At 44.3% G+C, this 21,352-nt stretch overlaps 1 protein-coding gene across 5 annotated transcripts in view; it reads right to left on the bottom strand.

The window, feature by feature from the left end:
- Window positions 1–17,202, bottom strand: part of COBLL1 (cordon-bleu WH2 repeat protein like 1) — a 203,492-nt gene extending 186,290 nt beyond the window's left edge. For 3 of the 5 annotated variants that reach the window (XM_077447562.1, XM_077447568.1, XM_077447565.1), the window contains exons 1-2: window positions 17,032–17,202; window positions 2,937–3,046 (exon numbers count right to left, since the gene is read on the bottom strand). In XM_077447562.1, the coding sequence (XP_077303688.1) occupies window positions 2,937–2,998 (62 nt within the window). In that variant the 5' untranslated portion in view covers window positions 2,999–3,046; window positions 17,032–17,202. The other 2 variants (XM_077447563.1, XM_077447564.1) reach the window with 2 other exon arrangements.
- Between the last annotated feature and the right edge of the window lie 4,150 nt (window positions 17,203–21,352).

Genomic DNA, 21,352 nt, shown 5'->3' with positions numbered 1-21,352 from the left:
ACCATATAGGTTTAGGAGATATTGCTTGGACCTACAGGTAAGCCTTAATATAGGCTTACCTGTAGGTCAAAGTGGTTTGTAAGGGTTTACAACCACTTTAAAGACCAGTGACAGGATCACTAGAATTACATGGCCCTTACAGATATAGTAGATCAAGCTCTTACATGACTTAATCACAAGATCAGTGGCAGGACTGCTGAAGGGACATGGTCCATACAGAAATAAAAACCCAGGTCCCAACAAGACCTAATCACAAGACCAGTGACAGGATTACTAGAGTGACGTGGCCCATACACATATAGTAGACCAAGCCCTTACATGACTTGATCACAAGACCAGAGACAGGACTGCTGATGTGACATGCCCCATATAGACATTTGAGACCAGGCCCCACCATGGCCTGAATGGAGGTCTGTTACAAGATTGTAATGGTAAAAAGGCCCTCATATCACCTGATCATAAAACATTAAACTCATACTATTATTTTATACCAGCAGACATAAAAAGCCACACATCTAATCTGACTTGACCCCTTGCCGGTATTATAAGGCCCCTTTCAGAAGAGTGTTCTGATCAGTCCTATCAGTTATTCAGGTGGACCTGATCAGAAGGTCCATTCATACCTATGGATAGGCCGGTGTAAACAGACTTGTGTTTGTTAACAGCCGCCTACCTCCAGGTCCCTTCAGGCCCGCTAATAAATATGGAAGAGAGCTCTTCCATTTAGGCAGAGCGAATCGGAGGTAGCGGGATATAAATGGACCGTTTATTCCTGGCCGCCCATAGAGAAGAGCAGGGCTCTTCTATCTCACTCTGCAGATATTGAACGGACATGGATTTGTCATCCGCTCACTCTGCTCCAATCAGCAGAGGATCGGCACACAGATCCCTTGCTGGTCACAACGGAATCCACCCCTTGTGAAAGGGGCCTTATGTATGTTCTATTCCGGCATTAAATACTACACCACTAATACAGCTTTACAACCCTTGAGTACAGAAGTTGAACGCATCCTCTCACACCATGACATAACCACTGAATGCAATCACTATTTAACTCTATAGCACTTCTGATATTCACAGAAAACATGACCTGGCCATGGGACACGATCAAAACAATATTTTAAAGCCTCCGGTCCTCTTTCGAGTGTTTGTTTTCTCCTAGTTTATCACATAACACTTGAATGAAGTGTTTGCGAATCTTACGGATTCTTTGGTTTATCCCTGACCTTTCCTTATCTATGGCATTACGTAGATAATTTCAAGGGGTGACGGGCATTCTGCAATGTAAACACCACCAACCACCAATCTCACTTCTCAATTCAGAATGGAAAAACACAGCAAAAACAGAACAAACAAGACATTAGCTGTCCTATCATCATCACCCTGGATTGATCCGATTTCCATTGTTCTGTACACATTTGGTCTAGAAAACAAGGCAATATTATAATCTGCTAACAATGGATAACCCTTTGTAAAAACTGAAGGGGAAAAAACATGGCAGTGTTGCCCAATGCAGGAACAGAGCAAGGAATTCTGAAGGTTTGGGAACCAACAGGTCTCCATTTACAGGGAAAAATCACTTTCTGGTGGAATTACCTTTTCTTTTAAATATTTTTTTATTAATATATTTTTATAGTAAGTGTACAAGTACAAGCTCTTAGGCCAGCCATAGAGTGATTTTCTTTCCTGCAACCACAGGCGACCAATGGGTCCTGTGGAGCCATTGAGATTGATTTACTAAAGACAAATAGAATGTGCAGGCCACAAGTGCAGTTGCTCCAGAGCTTAGTAAATGAGAAAAAGCTTCACTTTGAAAAAAAATACCCAATCACATGCAAGGAAAATTTAAAAAAAATGCATTTTTGCCTGCAGATGATTGGATGATGGAAGACAGCAGAGCTTCTGCTCATTTACTAAGCTATGGAGCAACTGTTCTTGCAGACAGCAATTGCACTTTGCAAAGTGCACAGTCTATTTGTCTTTAGGAAATCAACTCCATTGCATTCTCTCAGTTTGCGCAGCGCTTTACAACATGAGGGCAGACATTACAGCTATATTACAATTTGGTACAAGAGGAATCAGAGGGCCCTGCTCGTTAGAGCTTACAATCTAAAAATATTGCCCCCCCCCCACAATTTTTTGATTGTAAGCTCTAACGAGCAGGGCCCTCTGATTCCTCTTGTACCAAATTGTATTATAGCTGTAATGTCTGCCCTCATGTTGTAAAGCGCTGCGCAAACTGTTGGCGCTACATAAAACCTGAATAATAATGATTATTTCTAGTGGTTATGACAGTCGACAGGCTGGTTGTACCCAAGTTGATTAATGGACCAAACATGGAGACTGGAATTACCTTTTTAAATGTACTTGCAATAACAATCACAGGGGTTGATTTACTAAAGGCAAATAGACTGTGCACTTTGCAAGAGCAGTTTCTCCAGAGCATAGAAAATAAGTAGAAGCTCTGCTTATTACCATCATCCAATCATGTGCAAGTAAAAATACAGTTTTTTTTATTTTCCTTGCACGTGATTGGGTATTGTTTGCAAAGTTTCCCTCTTTTACTAAGCTCTTGAGCAACTGACCTTGCCGAGTACAACTTCACTTTGCAAAGTACACAGTCTATTTGCCTTTAGTAAATCAACCCCGCAGTGCACCGTATAACGGATTTGGGAAATGTCATTGATAGCTTTCCAGGTCTTACAGATCTTAGATGTAGCCATAAAACATTTAAAATAATGCATCAAGCAAGCAAATAAACAAAAAGAAAAAAATGTAATCGCTGACTGGGGCAATGTACAGAATGTTTTCACCTTCATTATCATTTATCCTTACTGTTTGACAGACCGCTCTATGCTTTGCACAACAGGGTCAGGAGTCCACACACTGCTATACAAGGAAATTGTCAGCTTGTACTCTGCAAAGGTTCTTCTTACCCCTTTGAAGGCAATGTGGCGTCAGGGCTGGAGGTCTCAGACCAGGATCCCGAGTCGTCCATTCTTATTGGTGGATCTGTCCTGGTTGTAGAGTATCTTCCTCACACCAGCTATATACAAAACACATCATTAGCTGTAGTATTCTCTTACAATCATCTGAACATATCAGTGCAATACATAGAAGGAGCTGTTGTATCTGCCAAGGATTTGCAATTCTGTCCACCCTGTCCTGAGATTAAGACCCCTTTCACACCACACCGCACCTTGCGTCGGCGGTAAAACGCTGCTATTTCTAGCGGCGTTTTACCGGCGAATTTGCGGCGGATTTGCAGCACATTTCGGCCGCTAGCGTGGCGCTTTTACCCCCCGCTAGCGGCCGCGAAAGGGTTAAAACCGCCGGCAATACGCCTCAATAGTGGTGTTTTGCCAGCGCCATTACAGCGCTGCCCCATTGATTTCAATGGGCAGCAGCGGTGGAGGAGCGGTAAACACACCGCTCCTTCACCGCTCCAAAGAAGCTGCTGGCAGGACTTTTTTCTGACGTCCTGCCAGCGCACCGCTGTAGTGTGAAAGCCCTCGGGGCTTTCACACTACACACAATGGTGCAGCTTCTTTAGGGCGTTTTGCAGGTGCTATTTCTAACGCTATAGCGCCTGCAAAACGCCCTGGTGTGAAAGGGGTCTTACACAGCTCTGGCACAAACCACACCCCTGTCTGGTAACGCAGGAGACTTAGGGGTTGATTTACTAAAGGCAACTAGACTGCAGTTGCTCCAGAGCTTAGTAAATAAGTAGAAGCTCTGCTGTCTTCCATCATCCAATCATGTGCAAGCAAAACTGCTGTTCGTTTCCTTTTTTCCTTGCACATGATTGGGTATTCTTTGCAAATTGAAGCCTTACCTCATATACTAAGCTCTGGAGCAACTGCACTTGCAGACTGCACAATTTTGACACTATTTGACAGTTCTAAATCGCATGACAAGTTGCACCCGATTGTTGGCAATGTAAACGCTCATATCGCAGCGATTATGAAAAAGGTTCCTGCACTACTTTTTACCGATTTCATTGCGACTTGCATATACTTCTGTTAAATGAAGTCGCAAGCCACCTTGAAATCGGCAGTGCAAATCACACACATGTGCGGCTTTGAAATGGCACTGAAGTAGCACGATTTCAAAGGCGCATCAGTGTGAATCAGGGCTGTCAGACATTTAGAGGCAAAAAAAAAACCTACTGCCAGTGCATTCAGATGCAGTAGCATTCTGCCAGAAAAAAAAAACAACGTACCTAAATGCATTTAATGCGCTTAAAGGGGTTGTAAATCCTTGTGTCATCCTATGCATTAAGGTGAAAAAACACCTGGCAGGCACTGACCCATAGCCGCCCCATTTTATTTAACTGAGTCCCTTCATCTCTTCGGTGGGGACGCGCTCTCCCTTACTTCACGGGGGGGTCCCGGCTCTTAACTGGATAGATTGATAGCAGCGCAACCATTGGCTCTCGCTGTTGTCAACCAAATCCAAGGACGCAGGTGCCAGGGGGCGGAGCCATGTCCGGCATTTGTCTCTGTGGACGCAAATGCTGGACTTGGGAGCACGCTAAAAAGGTAACCCCTTCAGGAGAGCGCTTCTCCTGGGGGTTATCTGATGCATTGAGGAGCTGCGAGAGCCGCCGGGGGACCCCAGAAATGGATGATTGGGGCCACTCTGTGCAAAACGAGCCGCACAGTGGAGGTAAGTATGACATGTTTGTTATTTTTTTTTTAAAAACGATTCTTTACAATCACTTTAAGCACCAAGCAGTCAAGCACTTGAGCATTTATTTATTTTAATAATCAATAAATATTCTTGCTAATGAAATGAATGCACTTGACGCACCTAAACACGTCTAAATGTGTCTAAACGCGTTTGTAAAAATACAGTTTTAGGCGTGTTTTTTGAAGCAGCTTTTTTCCTGGCATTTAGAAGAGCTGGGCAAAAACCCATGGGACCTAATACCTGGTACACACGATCCGATTATCGGACGAATGAACGTCCGTTTCTTTTTGCATGCTAATCTCATGTCGAATCTGATGAGTTTACTAAAGTCACGAAAATTAAAAATAAAAAAATCGGAATTGATGTCACGTGTTGTAATGCATTGTAAAATGTATTGCATTTTCAAACGACAGCTGTACTGATTAAACGAAAATCGTACGATCTGGCATCATACGGAAAAAATTTCCGTGCATGTCCGATAGAATAATATCAGGTGAACTGTCCTGATCGGCTCTCAAAAACCTTGTACTAACGATCCGATTATCGTACGATCGTTTTGAAATCTGCATTTTTCGTAAGATTTTCAGATTGTGTGTACGGGGCTTAAAAATTCAAAAAGTAGAAATGATTTCAGAATTGCTCCACTATAAGCGTGGGCTCTCAGTCTGGCGTATGGTGGGCATCCTTGGCTTCGACTTCTACCAATGGGAAGTGTATCATGTGGGAGGCAGACAGACAGCTGTGGCTTCCAAGCAATGAACCCATCCCGGATCTCCCAGCTCCTGTACACAGTCTACATACAAGTCTGGAGAAATTCCACTCTGTCACATGCTGCATTCAAATTCTGCTCTTGGCAAAAAAGAAAAAGTTGGAAGCCGTCAAAGTCGTCCCCATTCCAAACTTTCCACAGCTGATCTGCAACTTTCTGCAGACGTACAGAATTATGCTGTGTACAGAAGTGTACACCATGAGCAGCTGTACATCGGGTGTTCCCAACCTCTGAGGCCCCATTAATACCTATGCAAAGGTGCGCACACTCTTATGAGGGTTATCGCGTTTAGGGCAGAACATTTATTTCAATTTAGCGAATGACCCTTTTTTGTAAGCCATTTTATTACCATGCATTTCAGAACGCAGGAAAGAGTTTGCATTAGGAAGGTGTGTTGGGGTGCCACTAAGAATGGCACCGTTATATATCAGCAAGGGGGATGTGTGTTTTTTGTGCATTCTGGAAATGTATGTAAATTTTGTGTTGAGTTCCCACAATGCACAAATGTGAACCTAACCTAAATGCGGGGTCACTGGCACATATCTTTGGGGTCCTCATACTGTCAGAAAAGCAAGTCCTGGGGAACATTCTGGCTGGAGGTCCCTAGAACACTACAAATTTAGGCCCCAAGTACGGGACGTTTTTACAACCTTTCCTGAACTATTTAACTTGACAGATAGTAACCCACATTTAAAACGCCCGCTTTGCTACCTTTACATGCCGCTTTTAGCCGCATTTGCGTTTAATAGCATTTAAAAAAAATATATATATATATATATATATATATATATATATATATATATATATATATATATATATATATATTTATTTATTTTTTCTTTTAAATGAGCAAAGACGAAAAACGCCTATAAACCAAACGCGACTAAACATGTGTTACCGTGTTTAGACGCGCTTGATGTCTTAAACGTCGGAAACTTCGGCACCTGAACCCATTTTTTTGCTTTTGAAGAAACACTGTTAGACGCAACTGCCTAAAAACGGAAATAAACGAGTCTGTGTGCATGGTCACATCGAATGAGTCCAGGTCCAGGAATGCTGCTGGTAATCGGACGTTTAGGATCAGTTGGGCATTTTTTTTAGATGCCCCTGAACTCTCCTCCATGTTATCTTATCAGTACATGTACACGGGGTCGTTTATAGTCGTTTCTAGGCAGTTGAGTTTAGAAGCATTTTTTGGAAAGCAAAAAAATGTGTTCAGGACGGATGTTCAGAGGCATTTGAAACACCAAATGCCTGTAACAGCTTGTAAACGCGTTAACTCGCGTTTAGCAGCATTTCGTTAACAGGCTTTTTAAATGTTTTCGTTATTTGAAGAAAAAAAAAAAACATTCTAAATGTGGCTAAACGCAACTAAGCGCAGCATGTAAACGCAGCAAAACGGATGTTTGTAGACGTGGGTTACTAGCTATCAAGTTAAATCGTTCAGGAAGGTTGGAAAACTTCCCGTGTACATTAAAGCGAAGTTCCACCCAAAAGTGGAACTTCCGTTTTAAAGCGGGAGTCCACCGGGACTCCGCGTTTTTTTTTTTTTTTAAAAGCCAGCAGCTACAAATACTGCAGCTGCTGACTTTTAAATAGTGACACTTACCTGTCCAGCGCGCCCGCGATGTCGATCGCTCGCTCGTGCCGCCGCCATCTTGGGTATGGGAATCAGGAAATGGAGCCTTTCGGCTTCATTTCCCGGTTCCCTACTGCGCATGCGCGAGCCGCGGGGCGCAATCCGGACGGTCCCCGCTGCCTCTGGGAGCTGTGTCTTTCCCAGCAGGCAGCGGGGCACTTGCTGAAGGGGGCGGGCGCTTGCGGAAAGGGGCGTAACGTACGCCCCTTTCCGCAGAGAGCTAGCCCGGAAGTGGGTGCAGTTACCTGGGGATTGAGCGGAGGTCCATTTTAGGGTGGACCTCCGCTTTAAGCACTCCTTGCCCCCTGACATCCCACATTTGGCATATCATTTTTTTTTGGGGGGGGGGGTGTACCCTCTTTTTAGTGGGACTCCCTGTACCACTTCCTCCTTCCTCCTTCCTGTTCTCGGCCGCCTAGGCGACTCCTCCTCTCACCCTAGGCAGCCCCTCCCTGCCAACAATCTTCTGGGACACAACACAGGTTCCAGGAGATTGGCTGACCAATAGCAGAGCACATAGCAACTCGCGCATGCGCAGTGCACGCCCAGCCATGAAGCCGTAAGCTGTCGTGGCCGGGTGCCCACAGTTGCTATGACGGCGCCAAGGAGAGGAGGGGGAGAGGAGCAGGGCTCCGGGCGGCTGCATCGCTGGACCGTGGGACAGGTGAGTGTTGGTTTATTAAAAGTCAGCAGCTATGCTTTTTGTAGCTGCTGACTTTTAATAAACTAAAAAATGGGCGGAACTCCACTTTAAGCCTAAGTGGGTTCTAGGAACTTAGGGCACCTTGCACATTTTAAATGGGCTGTGAATGCACCTCAAAAATAAAAACTTACCAACTCTATTTGTGCAAAGCAGCCACTCAGCACTATGGGGTTGATTTGCTCACACCCTCCACCCCTCCGCTGCCACATTTGGCACTTTTTTTGGGGGGGGGGGGAGCGGGTAGTTGGTTTTGACAGGTACCTGCTCCCACTTGCAGGCAAGATCAGTGATCTACGACATTTCAGGGCCCTCCTCCTTCCCCTGATGCCTTCTGGGACACAAACAGGTCCCAGAAGATGACAGAACAATTCAAAAAGCGCAGCGGGTCTCATGCATACGTAGTAGGAACCAACTGTGAAGCCTGAAGGCTTCACTGCCGTCTCCCTTACTTGCAATGCCAGCGCCTGCACCCAAAACCAATTGACAACTAGGCTCGGGGTGCCGACATTGCGAGATCCCTGAACAGGTGAGTGTCCTTATATCAAAAGTCAGCAGAGTACAATATTTGTAGCTGCTGAATTTTTTATTTTTTTTTATTTACAGACTAGAGCTCTTCTTTAACCACTTGCTGACTGTGCACTATAGCTTTACTGCGTGTGTATGAATATATATATATATATATATATATATATATATATATATATATATATATGTTATTCTGCTTTTCTGGGTAAGGGGCATGCGCACGAGCCACTGGCGCCCTGGCTATGCTGTTGTTAGTCACAACAAAAGCTGATCAGTGGATGCCAGCCAATGGATGAACGCTGTCACCCACTGATCTTCATTTAAAGTCCCAATCTCCCTATTGTACCTACCTATTATCGGGATGGAGGCACTTAATTGTGCTTCATCTAAAGTCCCAACTCCCCCTATTCTGATCGGTGAGGAGAATGACAGGACAGAGCTCTGTCAATGTAAGCAATACAGAGCTCCGTCCTGTCAGCAGGGACGTGCCGGTTTTTGTTTCCATGCAAAGCAGGAAATAAAAAAACAGCACATCCCTTAGTGAAAGCACCTCACACAGTAGCCACACAAACACTGGTTAGGCACACATTTATCTCTTTGATCGCCCTAGATGTTTAACCCCTTCCCAGCCAGTGTTATTAATACAGTGACAGTGTATATTTTTTGGACTGATCACTCTATTAGTGTCACTGGTTCCCACAAAGTGTCAAAAGTGTCAGATTGCCTGCCATACTATCGTAGTCGCACTATAAGTTGCATATATATAAATATATATATATAGACATATATAGACATATATATATATATATATATATATATATAGATAGATAGATAGATAGATAGATAGATAGATAGATAGATATATAGATATATAGATATATATAGATAGATAGATATATAAGTATACCATAGATCGTTGACACTATAACTTTTTCACAAATCAATCAATATAAGCTTATTGGGATTTTTTACCAATCAATATGTAGCAGAATACATATTTGCCTAAATTTATTTTAAAAAATTTAATATTTTTAAAAATGTTTGTTGGTCATGTTTTATAGTAGAAAGTTTTCGGTCTTTTCTTGCTGATAGCGCAAAAAAAAAAAAAAAAACAGCGATGATCAAATACCACCAGAAGAAAAAATTATATAAATTGTGTTTGGGTACAGCGCTGCATGACCGCACAATTGTCAATTTAAATTAACGCAGTCATGAAGTGGGTAAATCTTCCGGAAGTCAAGTGGTTAAACTGAAGAGCGCAAAATCTGGTGCAGCTGTTCAATGCAAGTGGTAGTAACCTCTTGTTTTCTATTTTCACCTACAGGTAAGCGTATAATAATAGTACTATAAAAACCCTGTATAATAATAATAAAGTTTACCTGTGGAAAAGGAATATCTCCTAAACATTCACCGGTAGGAGATATTCTAGCGAGCAGCAGCCGGTGACATCACCAATGCATGCGCTCTGCAGGAAAGGTATACCCGTGTCGTTCCTTCAGAACCATGTGCTGTGGCCAAGGCGCACACGCACGAGTGACGTCATTGTGGCTCGGCTAGTCAGATGGCTGGAGCCCGGGAACCCGGAAAGAATGTGGAAGCCCTGTAGGGCTTTGTTTCAAGGTAAGTCTCTCATAATATGCTAGTATGCGGTGCAATTTAGCACTTTATGATATTGCCCTGCAAAAAAAGAAACTTTTTTACTACCGTTTTAAGCTTTGACAAAAAACCTGGAAGCTGATTGGCTACAATGCAGAGCTGCACCGGATTTTGAACTCTCCAGTTTTAGTTAAAGCGGGAGTCCGCCGGGACTCCGCGTTTTTTTTTTTTTTTAAAAGCCAGCAGCTACAAATACTGCAGCTGCTGACTTTTAAAATAGTGACACTTACCTGTCCAGCGCGCCCGCGATGTCGGCACCCGAAGCTGATCTCTCGATCGTCTCTCGGTTGCTGCCGCCGCCATCTTGGGTATGGGAATCAGGAAATGGAGCCTTTCCCGGTTCCCTACTGCGCATGCGCGAGTCGCGCTGCGCAATAAGGACGGTCCCCGCTGCCTCTGGGATCTGTGTGTTTACCAGCAGGCAGCAGGGCACTTGCGGAAAGGGGCGGGCACTTGCGGAAAGGGGCGTAGAGCTATCCCGGAAGTGGGTGCAGATACCTGTACTGTACATGTATCTGCACCCCCCTCCCCCCTGAAAGGTGCCAATTGTGGCGCCGGAGGGGGGGAGGGTTCCGATGAGCGGAAGGTCCACTTTAGGGTGGACCTCCGCTTTAACCTCCCTGGCGGTATGATTATTTTGGATTTTAGGTGCTAAAAGCGGTACAATTATTTTGCATGAAAATTTGGCGTTTTATATTGTAGTCCTGTAATTCTTAGGAATAACTCACTTAAATCTGTCCAAACCAGAGTCTAGCAGACATCCCGGGTATAATAAAGTTTGAAAAATGAAATCATAAATTATAATATAATAAATAATTATAAATAATTGTACCAAATAATAATATAACAATAATAAAAATTATTCAATAATGTAATCAAATCAAAAACACTGAAATTTGCTCAGTTGCAGAATTGTCGCTGTCATTACTTTTCAGTATTTGATGACGGATCTCCCCACAAATCGCTGTCGCTCAATTCTGCGAGTGATTCCAATTTATCATCGCTGTTTTCTAGCTGGTCTAAAATCATTTTTGATGTAAAATTACAGTTTGGTTGCTATGGACAATCTCCAGTTTCCAGGCATAAAGAACAGTTTTTATTATATAAAACTGCATGCAGGACACTGGGCAGACCACTAGGGACAACGGGGATGTGAAATAATTACATACAGCAATGTAATCTGTAAGATTACATTATACTGTATGTATACTGTGTGTTTCACTTTTTGAATTTGGCGCCGATCTCCGTCCCCGTGCGTCGCAACGCTCACAGGGAATGGAGATCGGCGATGTGATGCATCGAGAGAGACACGGCTCGCTCGTACAGCGGGGAGACAACGCTGGATCCAAGGGAGAAGGTAAGTAAACCTCCTCCTGGATCCAGTGATGCCGTCCCGAGTCTGGCTTGGGGGTTACCGCTTTTGGTATAAAAATTCCACCCCGAGCCAGACTCGGGAAGACCGTCAGGGGGGTTAATGAACCCCGTTATTTTGTAGTATTCACATTTGTGCACTATGGAGTTGATTTACTAAAGGAAAAAGACTGTGCGCTTTGCAGTTGCGCCAGAGCTTAGTAAATGAGCATAAACTCTGCTAACTTCCATCAACCAATCATGTACAAGCAAAATGCTGTTTTTTTCCTTGCATGTGATTGGGTACTCTTTGCAAAGTGAAGCCTTACCTGATTTACTAAGCTCTGGAGCAACTGCACTTGCAGAGGCCAACTACGCAAAGTGCACAGTCTATTTGCCTTTAGTAAATCAACCCCGATAGCACAGTTGCATTTCCACATGGTTTATATGTGCATTGGGTGAGCGGTGCACATATAGCCATGCATTAGTATGTGATGTGGCAATGTGCAGTAAAGTGTATGTTCTACCTATGAGTATGCGTATAGTATACCAAGTGAAACCCCAAAAAACTGTCTGGATTTCCCAAAAAAGGTCAGAAATGCAAGTCATTATTTTGGCAAAGGGGAAAAAAAAATTTTCAATCAAGAACTGATACCCGACGCTCCAGATTATTGACAATCCCTCGGTGACTCTTGACCATCCTCTTCTAAATCAATGCAAATCGCCCCTTTAGCTATATATGATCCAGGGAACTACAAGTCCCAGCATTCCCTGCCTGTATTTTCATCACACATGAGGAATCACGTTCACGGCTCTACAGAGCGCCCAACAGAGAATGAAACCTAATCCAGGGTAGAATGGATTGTAGGAGGTGCTTTAGAATCACTTCTGTTTCCAAAAAAGTCAGCAGTAGGGTTTATTTACTAAAACTGGGGAGTGAAAAATCTGGTGCAACCAATCAGCTTCCAGGTTTTATTGCCAAAGATGAACTGAACAAGCTGAAGCGAGAGGCTGATTGGCTACAATGCACAGCTGCACCACATTCTGAGTGCTCCAGTTTTAGTAAATCTCCCCGTTTAGGAGCAGTTGGGCATTTTTTCCAACTGCTCCTGATCTCTCCTCTATGTTATCCTATCAGTACATGTACACGGGGTCGTTTATAGCTCTTTCTAAGCAGATGAGTTTAGAGGCATTTTAAGGAAAGCAAAAAAATGGGTTCAGGAGCTTTAGAGGCATTTCAAGGGGCAAACGCAGCTAAACGCGGCTAAATGTGCTAAACGTGGAAAAATGCATGTAAACGACAATGTGGCTAAACGTAGAAAATGCCTGTAAACAAAAACGTGGCTAAACGTGGAAAAACGCATGTAAACCGCAATGTGGCTAAACGTGGAAAAACGCCTGTAAACCACAATGTGGCTAAACGTGGAAAAACGCCTGTAAACCGCAATGTGGCTAAACGTGGAAAAACGCCTGTAAACTGCAATGTGGCTAAACGTGGAAAAACGCCTGTAAACCGCAATGTGGCTAAACGTGGAAAAAGTTTGACGTTGCTCCGACTTTAAGTCGCAGATACATATATATTTGGTTATCACTGGAAAACATAGGGTATGACTTGTTGTCCAAAGTCGCATGGCAAGTTGCACGTGTGTGAATGGGGTGTAAAGGTTTTTAAGAAACTCCCATTAATGTCTATGGGGCTAAAAACATGTTTCTGCGCCAAAGAAGCTCATCATACTTTTCCAGCAAACAAGTGATACAACGCTCAAGTGTAAAATGGGCAAATTGAGAATATTAGGGCTCCTTGTCTTGAGTGTTGTTGCTTTTTGGAAATCGTGGAAAAAAAAAAAACACTCAGGTGTGAGTGGGAGCTAACACTTCAAAAGAATAATGGCCCCCAAAAAAGCCCTCCTGAGTCTGAAGTCCCTGGTGGTCTAATCACCCCCCAAATAAATGAATACCGGATTACAATGACCCCAATATCAGTGTGACTTGGGTCTAAATCTTCCTTTCCTCTGAAGCTCGTGGTGAGAAAGCGACATGGTGCCTCCTCACCATTTGTTTTAACACCATTTTTACCGACAAACTCACCGTAACGACGAGCATTTAAAGCGCTTGCGGTGCTTCCCCATTGACTGCGTAGCCTTCAGGGGCTTGCGTCCCACCAATTGCTACATGTCGGGTGAATTTTGCCTTTTGCCACGGGTGCAAAGTTAAGGATTGTGGCCGTGGGAGGGCAAACATTTCCATCTGCTGCCTATTGCAGCTTAAGGGGGGTGGTTGGTGGGTGGCTTAACTGTGGCTTAACCACGCATCTTTGCCACCCCCACCAACTGTAAGTCTACACAAAGCCTAAGGCTTGATCTACTAATGTAATCCAAACAGATAGTAGTAACAATAAATAAATAATAATAAAAAGTAATGATAATAAATAATACAAGTTATAATAAAAATTATAATAATGAAGAAGAAGCAATGATAATAATAATAATAATAATAATAATAATAATAAAAACAATAAATATTAATAAAAAAATAATAATAAAGAAGAAGAAATGATAAAAATAATAATGATAAAAATAAAAAAATAATAATAAAGAAGAAGAAATGATAATGATAAATAATAATAACAATAAAGAAGAAGAAATTATAATAAATAATAATAACAATAAAAAAGAAATGATAATAATAAATAATAACAATAAATAAGAAGAAATTATAATAAAAAATAATAACAATAAAGAAGAAGAAATGATAATAATAAATAATAATAACAATAAATAAGTAAAAATGATAATAAAAATAATAACAATAAAGAATAAGAAATTATAATAATAAATAATAATAACAATAAAGAAGAAATTATAATAATAACAATAAAAAATAATAATAATAATAATAAACAACAAATCCTGAGCTGGGTACTCGGAAGAGTTGTTAATGAATACAAACAGTTAATAATTAACCCTTTGAGGTGACACTGCTCAGCTTCTTCTTCTTTATTAATTACTATTCATCTATTTGCGGTATATGAGTAGATTGTGATTTATGGCGGCCATACATACACTCTTTGATTTTATTATCTGATCCAATTGGCAAACAATTGAATCTACACAGATTCCCTTTCAGATTGATGCAGATTGGATTCCATCAAACTGAGTGGTAAAATGATCGATTGATCGGCTGATTTTGATGGATCGGGTTATGACATTGCGCAGTGAAAACATTGATCACTTCTGATTGTATCATCCAATTAGCACTCAGAATCCTCTCCCCCTTGTGTGTCGTATCAATTGGATGGGTTGTCAATTGTAAAGTGATCATTTCTATAGGGACAATTAGATCTGTAAAAAATCGATCTTTTGGGCCCTATCACACACGCAGTTGGCTGCACTCTAACTGCATAGAGAGCCCAAAATCAAGGCACTCCTATGGGCACCGTTCACATCATTGCAGTGTAGTTCTGCACCACAAACGGGGGGAATGTTCTACAAATGCACTGTGCCCTATTAAGCCAAAAAAGCCAAGCTGAAAAAGCGTACAGAAAATGCACTGCAAACACAGAGCAAAACGCACTCATGCATGTCAAGGCTGCCTCAAACGCGTTTCAACATGCAGCCAGAAATGCGCAGTCATGTGCAGTTTCTGGTGTTAATGGGGCTCATTGTGACGGGTGTCTGAGCCGCCGTGTTCATATACATACAGTGTTATGTTTCATACACATTGCAATGCAGCATTATAGGAATCAATGGGGGTCACACACACTCTGCGCCTACAATGTGCGCTGCGTCCTGCGATGTACACATGAACTGTGATGTCATACAATCCTACAGATTTACCTGTAATTCTATCTATACATACTGGAGTCACCAGGAGAACTGTACAGAGATAATGGGTGGATCTTCTGCTAGCTCTGCTGGTAAGTACCTGTGCAGAAAATAGTCCTGTGCGAATGAGCCCCGATTGAAGCGTGCATTGTGATGGATCTATGGGGAGGTGTTGTAGTCTGGGGGGTGTTTTAGTCTGGGGGGGTGTAATCCGGGGGGGGGGGTGTTAGTCCAGGGGAGTTGTAGTCCGGGGTGGTGTTGTAATGGGGGTTGTAGTCCAGAGGGGGTGTTGCAGTCGGTGTCGATGTGTTGTTGTACTGGGGGGGGGTACTAGTTCGAGGGGTGTTGTAGTAGTGGGGGGGTTGTATTTCCCGGGGAGGTATTGTAGTGGGGGGTTGTAGTCCGGAGGGGGGGTTGTGGTAGTTGGGGGGGGTTGTAGTGGGGAGGTTGCAGTCTGGGAGGGTGTTGAAGTTGGGATGTTGTAGTCCGGGAGGGGGCGTGTTGTAGTGGAGCGTGTTGTAGTGGGGGGTTGTAGTCCGGGAGGGGGCGTGTTGTAGAGGTGGGGTTGTAGTCTGGGAGGGGGGTGTTGTAGTGGGGGGGTTGTAGTCTGGAGGGGGGTTGTAGTCCGGGGGGGTTGTAGTTGGGGGGTGTTGTAGTAGTTGGGGGGAGGGGTGTTGTAGTGGGGGGTTGTAGTCCGGACAGGAGGTTGTAGTCTGGGGGGTGTTGTAGTGGGGGGTGTTGTAGTCTGGGGGGTGTTGTAGTGGGGGGTGTTGTAGTCTGGGGGGTGTTGTAGTGGGGTGTTGTAGTCGGGGGGGTTGTTGTAGTCGGGGGGTGTTGTAGTGGGGGGTGTTGTAGTCCGGGGGTTGTAATCTGGGGGGTGTTGTAGTGGGGGGGTTGTTGTAGTCAGGGGGGAGGGGTGTTGCAGTGGGGGGGTTGTAGTCGGGGGAGGGGTTTTGTAGTGGGGGTGTTGTAATGAGGGGGTTGTAGTCGGGGGGAGGAGTGTTGTAGTTGGGGGGGGGGGGTGTTGTAGTCCGGGGGTTGTAATCTGGGGGGTTTTGTAGTGGGGGGGGTTGTTGTAGTCAGGGGGGATGGGTGTTGTAGTGGGGGGGTTGTAGTCGGGGAGGGGTTTTGTAGTGGGGGTGTTGTAATGAGGGGGTTGTAGTCGGGGGGAGGAGTGTTGTAGTTGGGGGGGGGGGGTGTTGTAGTGGGGGGGTTTTGTAGTGGGGGTGTTGTAATGAGGGGGTTGTAGTCAGGGGGAGGAGTGTTGTAGTTGGGGGGGGGGGGGTGTTGTAGTGGGGGGTTTTGTAGTGGGGGTGTTGTAATGAGGGGGTTGTAGTCGGGGGGAGGAGTGTTGTAGTTGGGGGGTGTTGTAGTGGGGGGGTTGTTGTAGTCAGGGGGGAGGGGTGTTGTAGTGGGGGGAGGGGTTTTGTAGTGGGGGTGTTGTAATGAGGGGGTTGTAGTCGGGGGGAGGAGTGTTGTAGTTGGGGGGTGTTGTAGTGGGGGGGTTGTTGTAGTCAGGGGGGAGGGGTGTTGTAGTGGGGGGAGGGGTTTTGTAGTGGAGGTGTTGTAATAAGGGGGTTGTAGTCGGGGGGAGGAGTGTTGTAGTTGGGGGGGGGGGGGTGTTGTAGTCCGGAGTTCAGGTGATCTATAGAACTTCTACACTCCGATAAAGTCTCTTCCCTTCTCACCTCCTGTATACAGAATACAATGTGATCCTTCTTACGTCCCGCTCCATGTGATGTCACCGAGCCCTACAGTCCGCTCTCCTCCCTGCCGGGTCACCATATGGAATGCCAGTTAGTCGGCCACCCTCCCCTCCCCTCCCCCTCTGTACCTACCGCACCTCCCGGGTGTCCGGGGAGATCACACTGACCTTGTGTGCGGAGCGATCCTGGGAACAGAGCCGCCTGTGTCCGCCGTGCCAGGCTCCCTCCTCCTCCTCCTCCTCCTCCTCCTCTGTGCGATCACTGTCTAATCTTCATGCCGGGACATGACCGCCCGATCCCTCCTCATCACTATGCACGTTCCCGGCCAATACACGTCCTCCACCACTGGGAGGAGCCAAACCCACCGGGACACACCGAGCACCTGTCATACTACACCCCTCCCCCCTCCGACTACACCCCCTGCCCTACAACCTCCGCCACTCACTGTATACAGAACAACTACTCTATACACCCCTCCATTCACTGTATACAACTATATGCTCTCCAGTCATTATATATATATAAAACTATATACTCACCATTTACTATGTACATATACTGTATATATATATATGAAACTATATACTCACCATGAACTATTTACACACACACATATATATATATATCTACAGTATCTTCCAAAAGTGAGTGCACCCCTCACATTTTTGTAAATATTTTATTATATATTTTCATGTGACAACACTGAAGAAATGACACTTTGCTACAATGTAAAGTAGTGAGTGTACAGCTGGTATAACAGTGTACATTTTCTGTCCCCTCAAAATAACTCAACACACAGCCATTCATGTCTAAACCGCTGGCAACAAAAGTGAGTACACCCCTAAGTGAAAATGTCCAAATTGGACCCAATTAGCCATTTCCCTCCCCGGTGTCATGTGACTCATTAGTGTTACAAGGTCTCAGGTGTGAATGGGGAGCAGGTGTGTTAAATTTGGTGTTATCACTCTCACTCGCACATACTGGTCACTGGAAGTTCAACATGGCACTTCATGGCAAAGAACCCTCTGAGGATCTGAAAAAAAAAAAAAGAATTGCTGCTTTAGTAGGTGAGCATCATGGGAAATGTAGTTCCAAAACATCTGGGGTGCCAAGGTTCGCCTTCACTAGCCTAGGCTATAAGAAGATTGCCAAGACCCTGAAACTGAGCTGCAGCACGGTGGTCAAGACCATACAGCGGTTTAACAGGACAGGTTCCACTCAGAGCAGGCATCGCTATGGTCGACCAAAGAAGTTGAGTGCACGTGCTCAGCGTCATATCCAGAGAGAAATAGACATATGAGTGCTGCCAGCATTGCTGCAGAGGTTGAAGGGGTGGGGGTGGGTTCAGCCTGTCAGTGCTCAGACCATATGCCGCACACTGCATCAAATTGGTCTGCATGGCTGTTGTCCCAGAATGAAGCCTCTTCTAAAGATGATGCACAAGAAAGCCCACAAACAGCTTGCTGAAGACAAGCAGACTAAGGACATGGATTACTGGAACCGTGTCGTGTGGCAGTCACTGTGCCATCAAACGCAGCCACTTGCTGATATTGTTATGCTATGTGGTCTACTGCCTATGATGTGGGCCAACGGTATCTTTATATGTACTCACTGTATCTTTTTCTTTAGCCCCCCCCGGTTCTGTGTTTGTTCCCTTTCCATAGACTATATAGACCCACATTAGAATAGAATATTTCTTATATCTTTTGATTTCAGTTATTGCACCTTCCAGTGTTCACCGCTGGGGTATTACCCGTTTAGGGTGCCTCAAATTGTGCCATCTGGTGCCCCTATAGGCTTCCACTGGTAAGCTATGTCTGACTATAACACTCCAAAACTATCTTATTTGCTGTATGTTTTGTATATTTGTACTCTTTGTTCTTTCTATTGTTTTCATTATTTGTGATTATGTAACTATGAGACTGTATTTTTCTATAGATGGTCCATTCCTCCTGAAGAAGTGACCTGTGTCACGAAACATGCAGAGGATTATGTCTGCACCTACATCTTTACTCCCCATATACCAGTGGAGTTTGTCTATTTTATTTTTTAACCATCTGTAACTGTATGCAATGACTATTTTATGTATTGTTGTACTTAATGTTATTTTTATCTAAGTCCTTCCTTCAATAAGGGCCGGTTCACACTGCGATGCGCGGCGAGGCGTCTCCGACTTGCCTCGCCGCGACCTGCACGGACCTCAGCGGCGACTTGCAGAGGACTTCTGTATAGAAGTCAATGCAAGTCGCCCCCGAAGTCGCCCCAAAGTAGTACAGGAACCTTTTTTCTGAGTCGGAGCGACTCGAGTCGCTCCTCTCAGAACGGTTCCATTGTACAGAATGGGGGCGACTTGCGGGAGCGAGGCGAGGCGAGCCGTGTCGCCTCGCCTCGCGTCGCAGTGTGAACCGGCCCTTAATGTATACTTTTTTATATTTAGTACCTTGTCTAAACCCCTGAGTACCGAGATAGTCCACAACATTATTGTTGTCGTGGGGCAATATGGTGGAGAAGCCCCGTTCCAATCCTTTTCCACTATATACTCTATATAAGTTACTATGCAAAGCTTTTTAGGCATATGTGAAGAAATGCTGTAAATTAGGAATGCTTTCAGAAATGGAAGTGTTAATATTTTATTTTTTGATCAATTAGCAAAATGGAAAGTAAATGTAAGAGGAGCAATCCAAATCAAATTTAAATTATAAACACTATGAGGGTTATTTACTAAAGGCAAATCCACTTTACACTACAAGTGCAAACTACAAAAGTGCAAAGTGCACTTGGAAGTGCAGTCGCTGTAGATCTGAGGGGGACATGCAAGAGAAATAAAAAACAGCATTTTAGCTTGTATATGATTGGATGATAAAATCAGCAGAGCTTCCCCTCATTTGAGATCTACCCCTCAGATTTACAGCGACTGCACTTCCAAGTGCACTTTCAGTGCAATTTCAAGTGCACTTTGCACTTGTAGTTTGCACTTGTAATGCAAAGTGGATTTGCCTTTCATAAATAACCCCCTATGTCTTCCTGGGCATTAAATGTCCTGGGGTCCTCTTCCTCCTCTTCTGTCCTCAGTGTTGGGCAGCACTGAATGCTGCACAGTACAATACACATGTTATGATGGGGGGCATTCTATTCTGCAATCTCCTGTGTGCCCAGGCTGGCACAATAATACACCCCTAAAGGATGTGTCCATGGCACCCTAGACTCACCAGAAGAGAGAATGAATTGCAGAATGGAGCAAGGTTTCTTCGGTAAACAGAAAAAGAGAGAAAGCTTGATGTATAACCAGATTAAATGGTGTTTTGTTACATATGTATCAAGTTCAGCCTGAAAGTGATACTAAACAGAGAAGCGATAATTGCCATCATTCATTCACATCAATCATACATATCATGCCACTGGATTTCATTTTTTTTTTTAAATCCTCTAAGAATATAAGACGGGGCACCTAATTTTACCACAAAAAAAATGGGAAAATTTATTGACTCAAGTATAAGCCTAGGGTGGGGAAATGCAACAGCTACTGGGTAAACAATGCCCACCTGCAGCCTCACTGTGCCCATTTGCAGCCTCACTGTGCCCATCTGCAGCATCATTATGCCCATCTGCAGCCTCATTGTGCCCATCTGCAGCCTCATAATGCCCATTTGCAGCCTCATTGTGCCCATTTGCAGCCTCACTGTGCCCATCTGCAGCCTCATTATGCCCATTTGCAGCCTCACTGTGCCCATCTGCAGCCTCATTATGCCCATTTGCAGCCTCACTGTGCCCATCTGCAGCCTCATTATGCCCATTTGCAGCCTCATTGTGCCCATTTGCAGCCTCACTGTGCCCATTTGCAGCCTCATTGTGCCCATCCGCAGCCGTACCTTTGATTAATAAAACAGCAGGTGTCTCCCGCTGTTTTATGCAGTCTGTTCAGCGGCCGTCCATTGTAACAAAGCCCCGCCTCCTCCTCATCCATGATAGAGGAACACTGATACAGTTTCCCAGCATTGTTTCAGTGTTCCTCTATCATGGACGAGGAGGAGGCCGGGCTTACGAGGACAGCCGCCGAATAGACTGCACGAGACACCCACTGTTTTAGTAATCAAAGGTACGGATGCTGTAGGGCTCACTCGAGTATAAGCTGAGGGGGGGGGGGGGGGTTCAGTCTAAACAATGGGCCGAAAAAACTTGGCTTAAGTATAAGCTTGAGTATATATGGTATCTTAATCCTGCAGAGCTGTTGTGTGGCCTTTGGCACCTGCAGGGAGAGATCCTCGGGGGAGGGGCTTCTATTACTCTGCTGATGTATGATCTCTACAGTGTGAGTCTGTGTCTGGCCGGCCCTGATTGGTGCTGTGCCAGTCACAGTTCTGAAACTGTTTCAGAAGAGCAATTCAAATTAGATAATAAATATCAAATAACTGTTTTGCAGCTCCCAATAAATCTTTATTGAACATCAGATGGGGTTTTTTTTATTTGTTGTGCATTAATATGGTGTAG

This window comes from Lithobates pipiens, unplaced genomic scaffold (genome assembly GCF_037356315.1).
Source record: "Lithobates pipiens isolate NorthernLeopardFrog02 unplaced genomic scaffold, aLitPip1_a1.2 Scaffold_22, whole genome shotgun sequence".
Lineage (NCBI taxonomy): Eukaryota > Metazoa > Chordata > Amphibia > Anura > Ranidae > Lithobates > Lithobates pipiens.
This window is presented reverse-complemented; position numbering and strand designations above follow the sequence as displayed.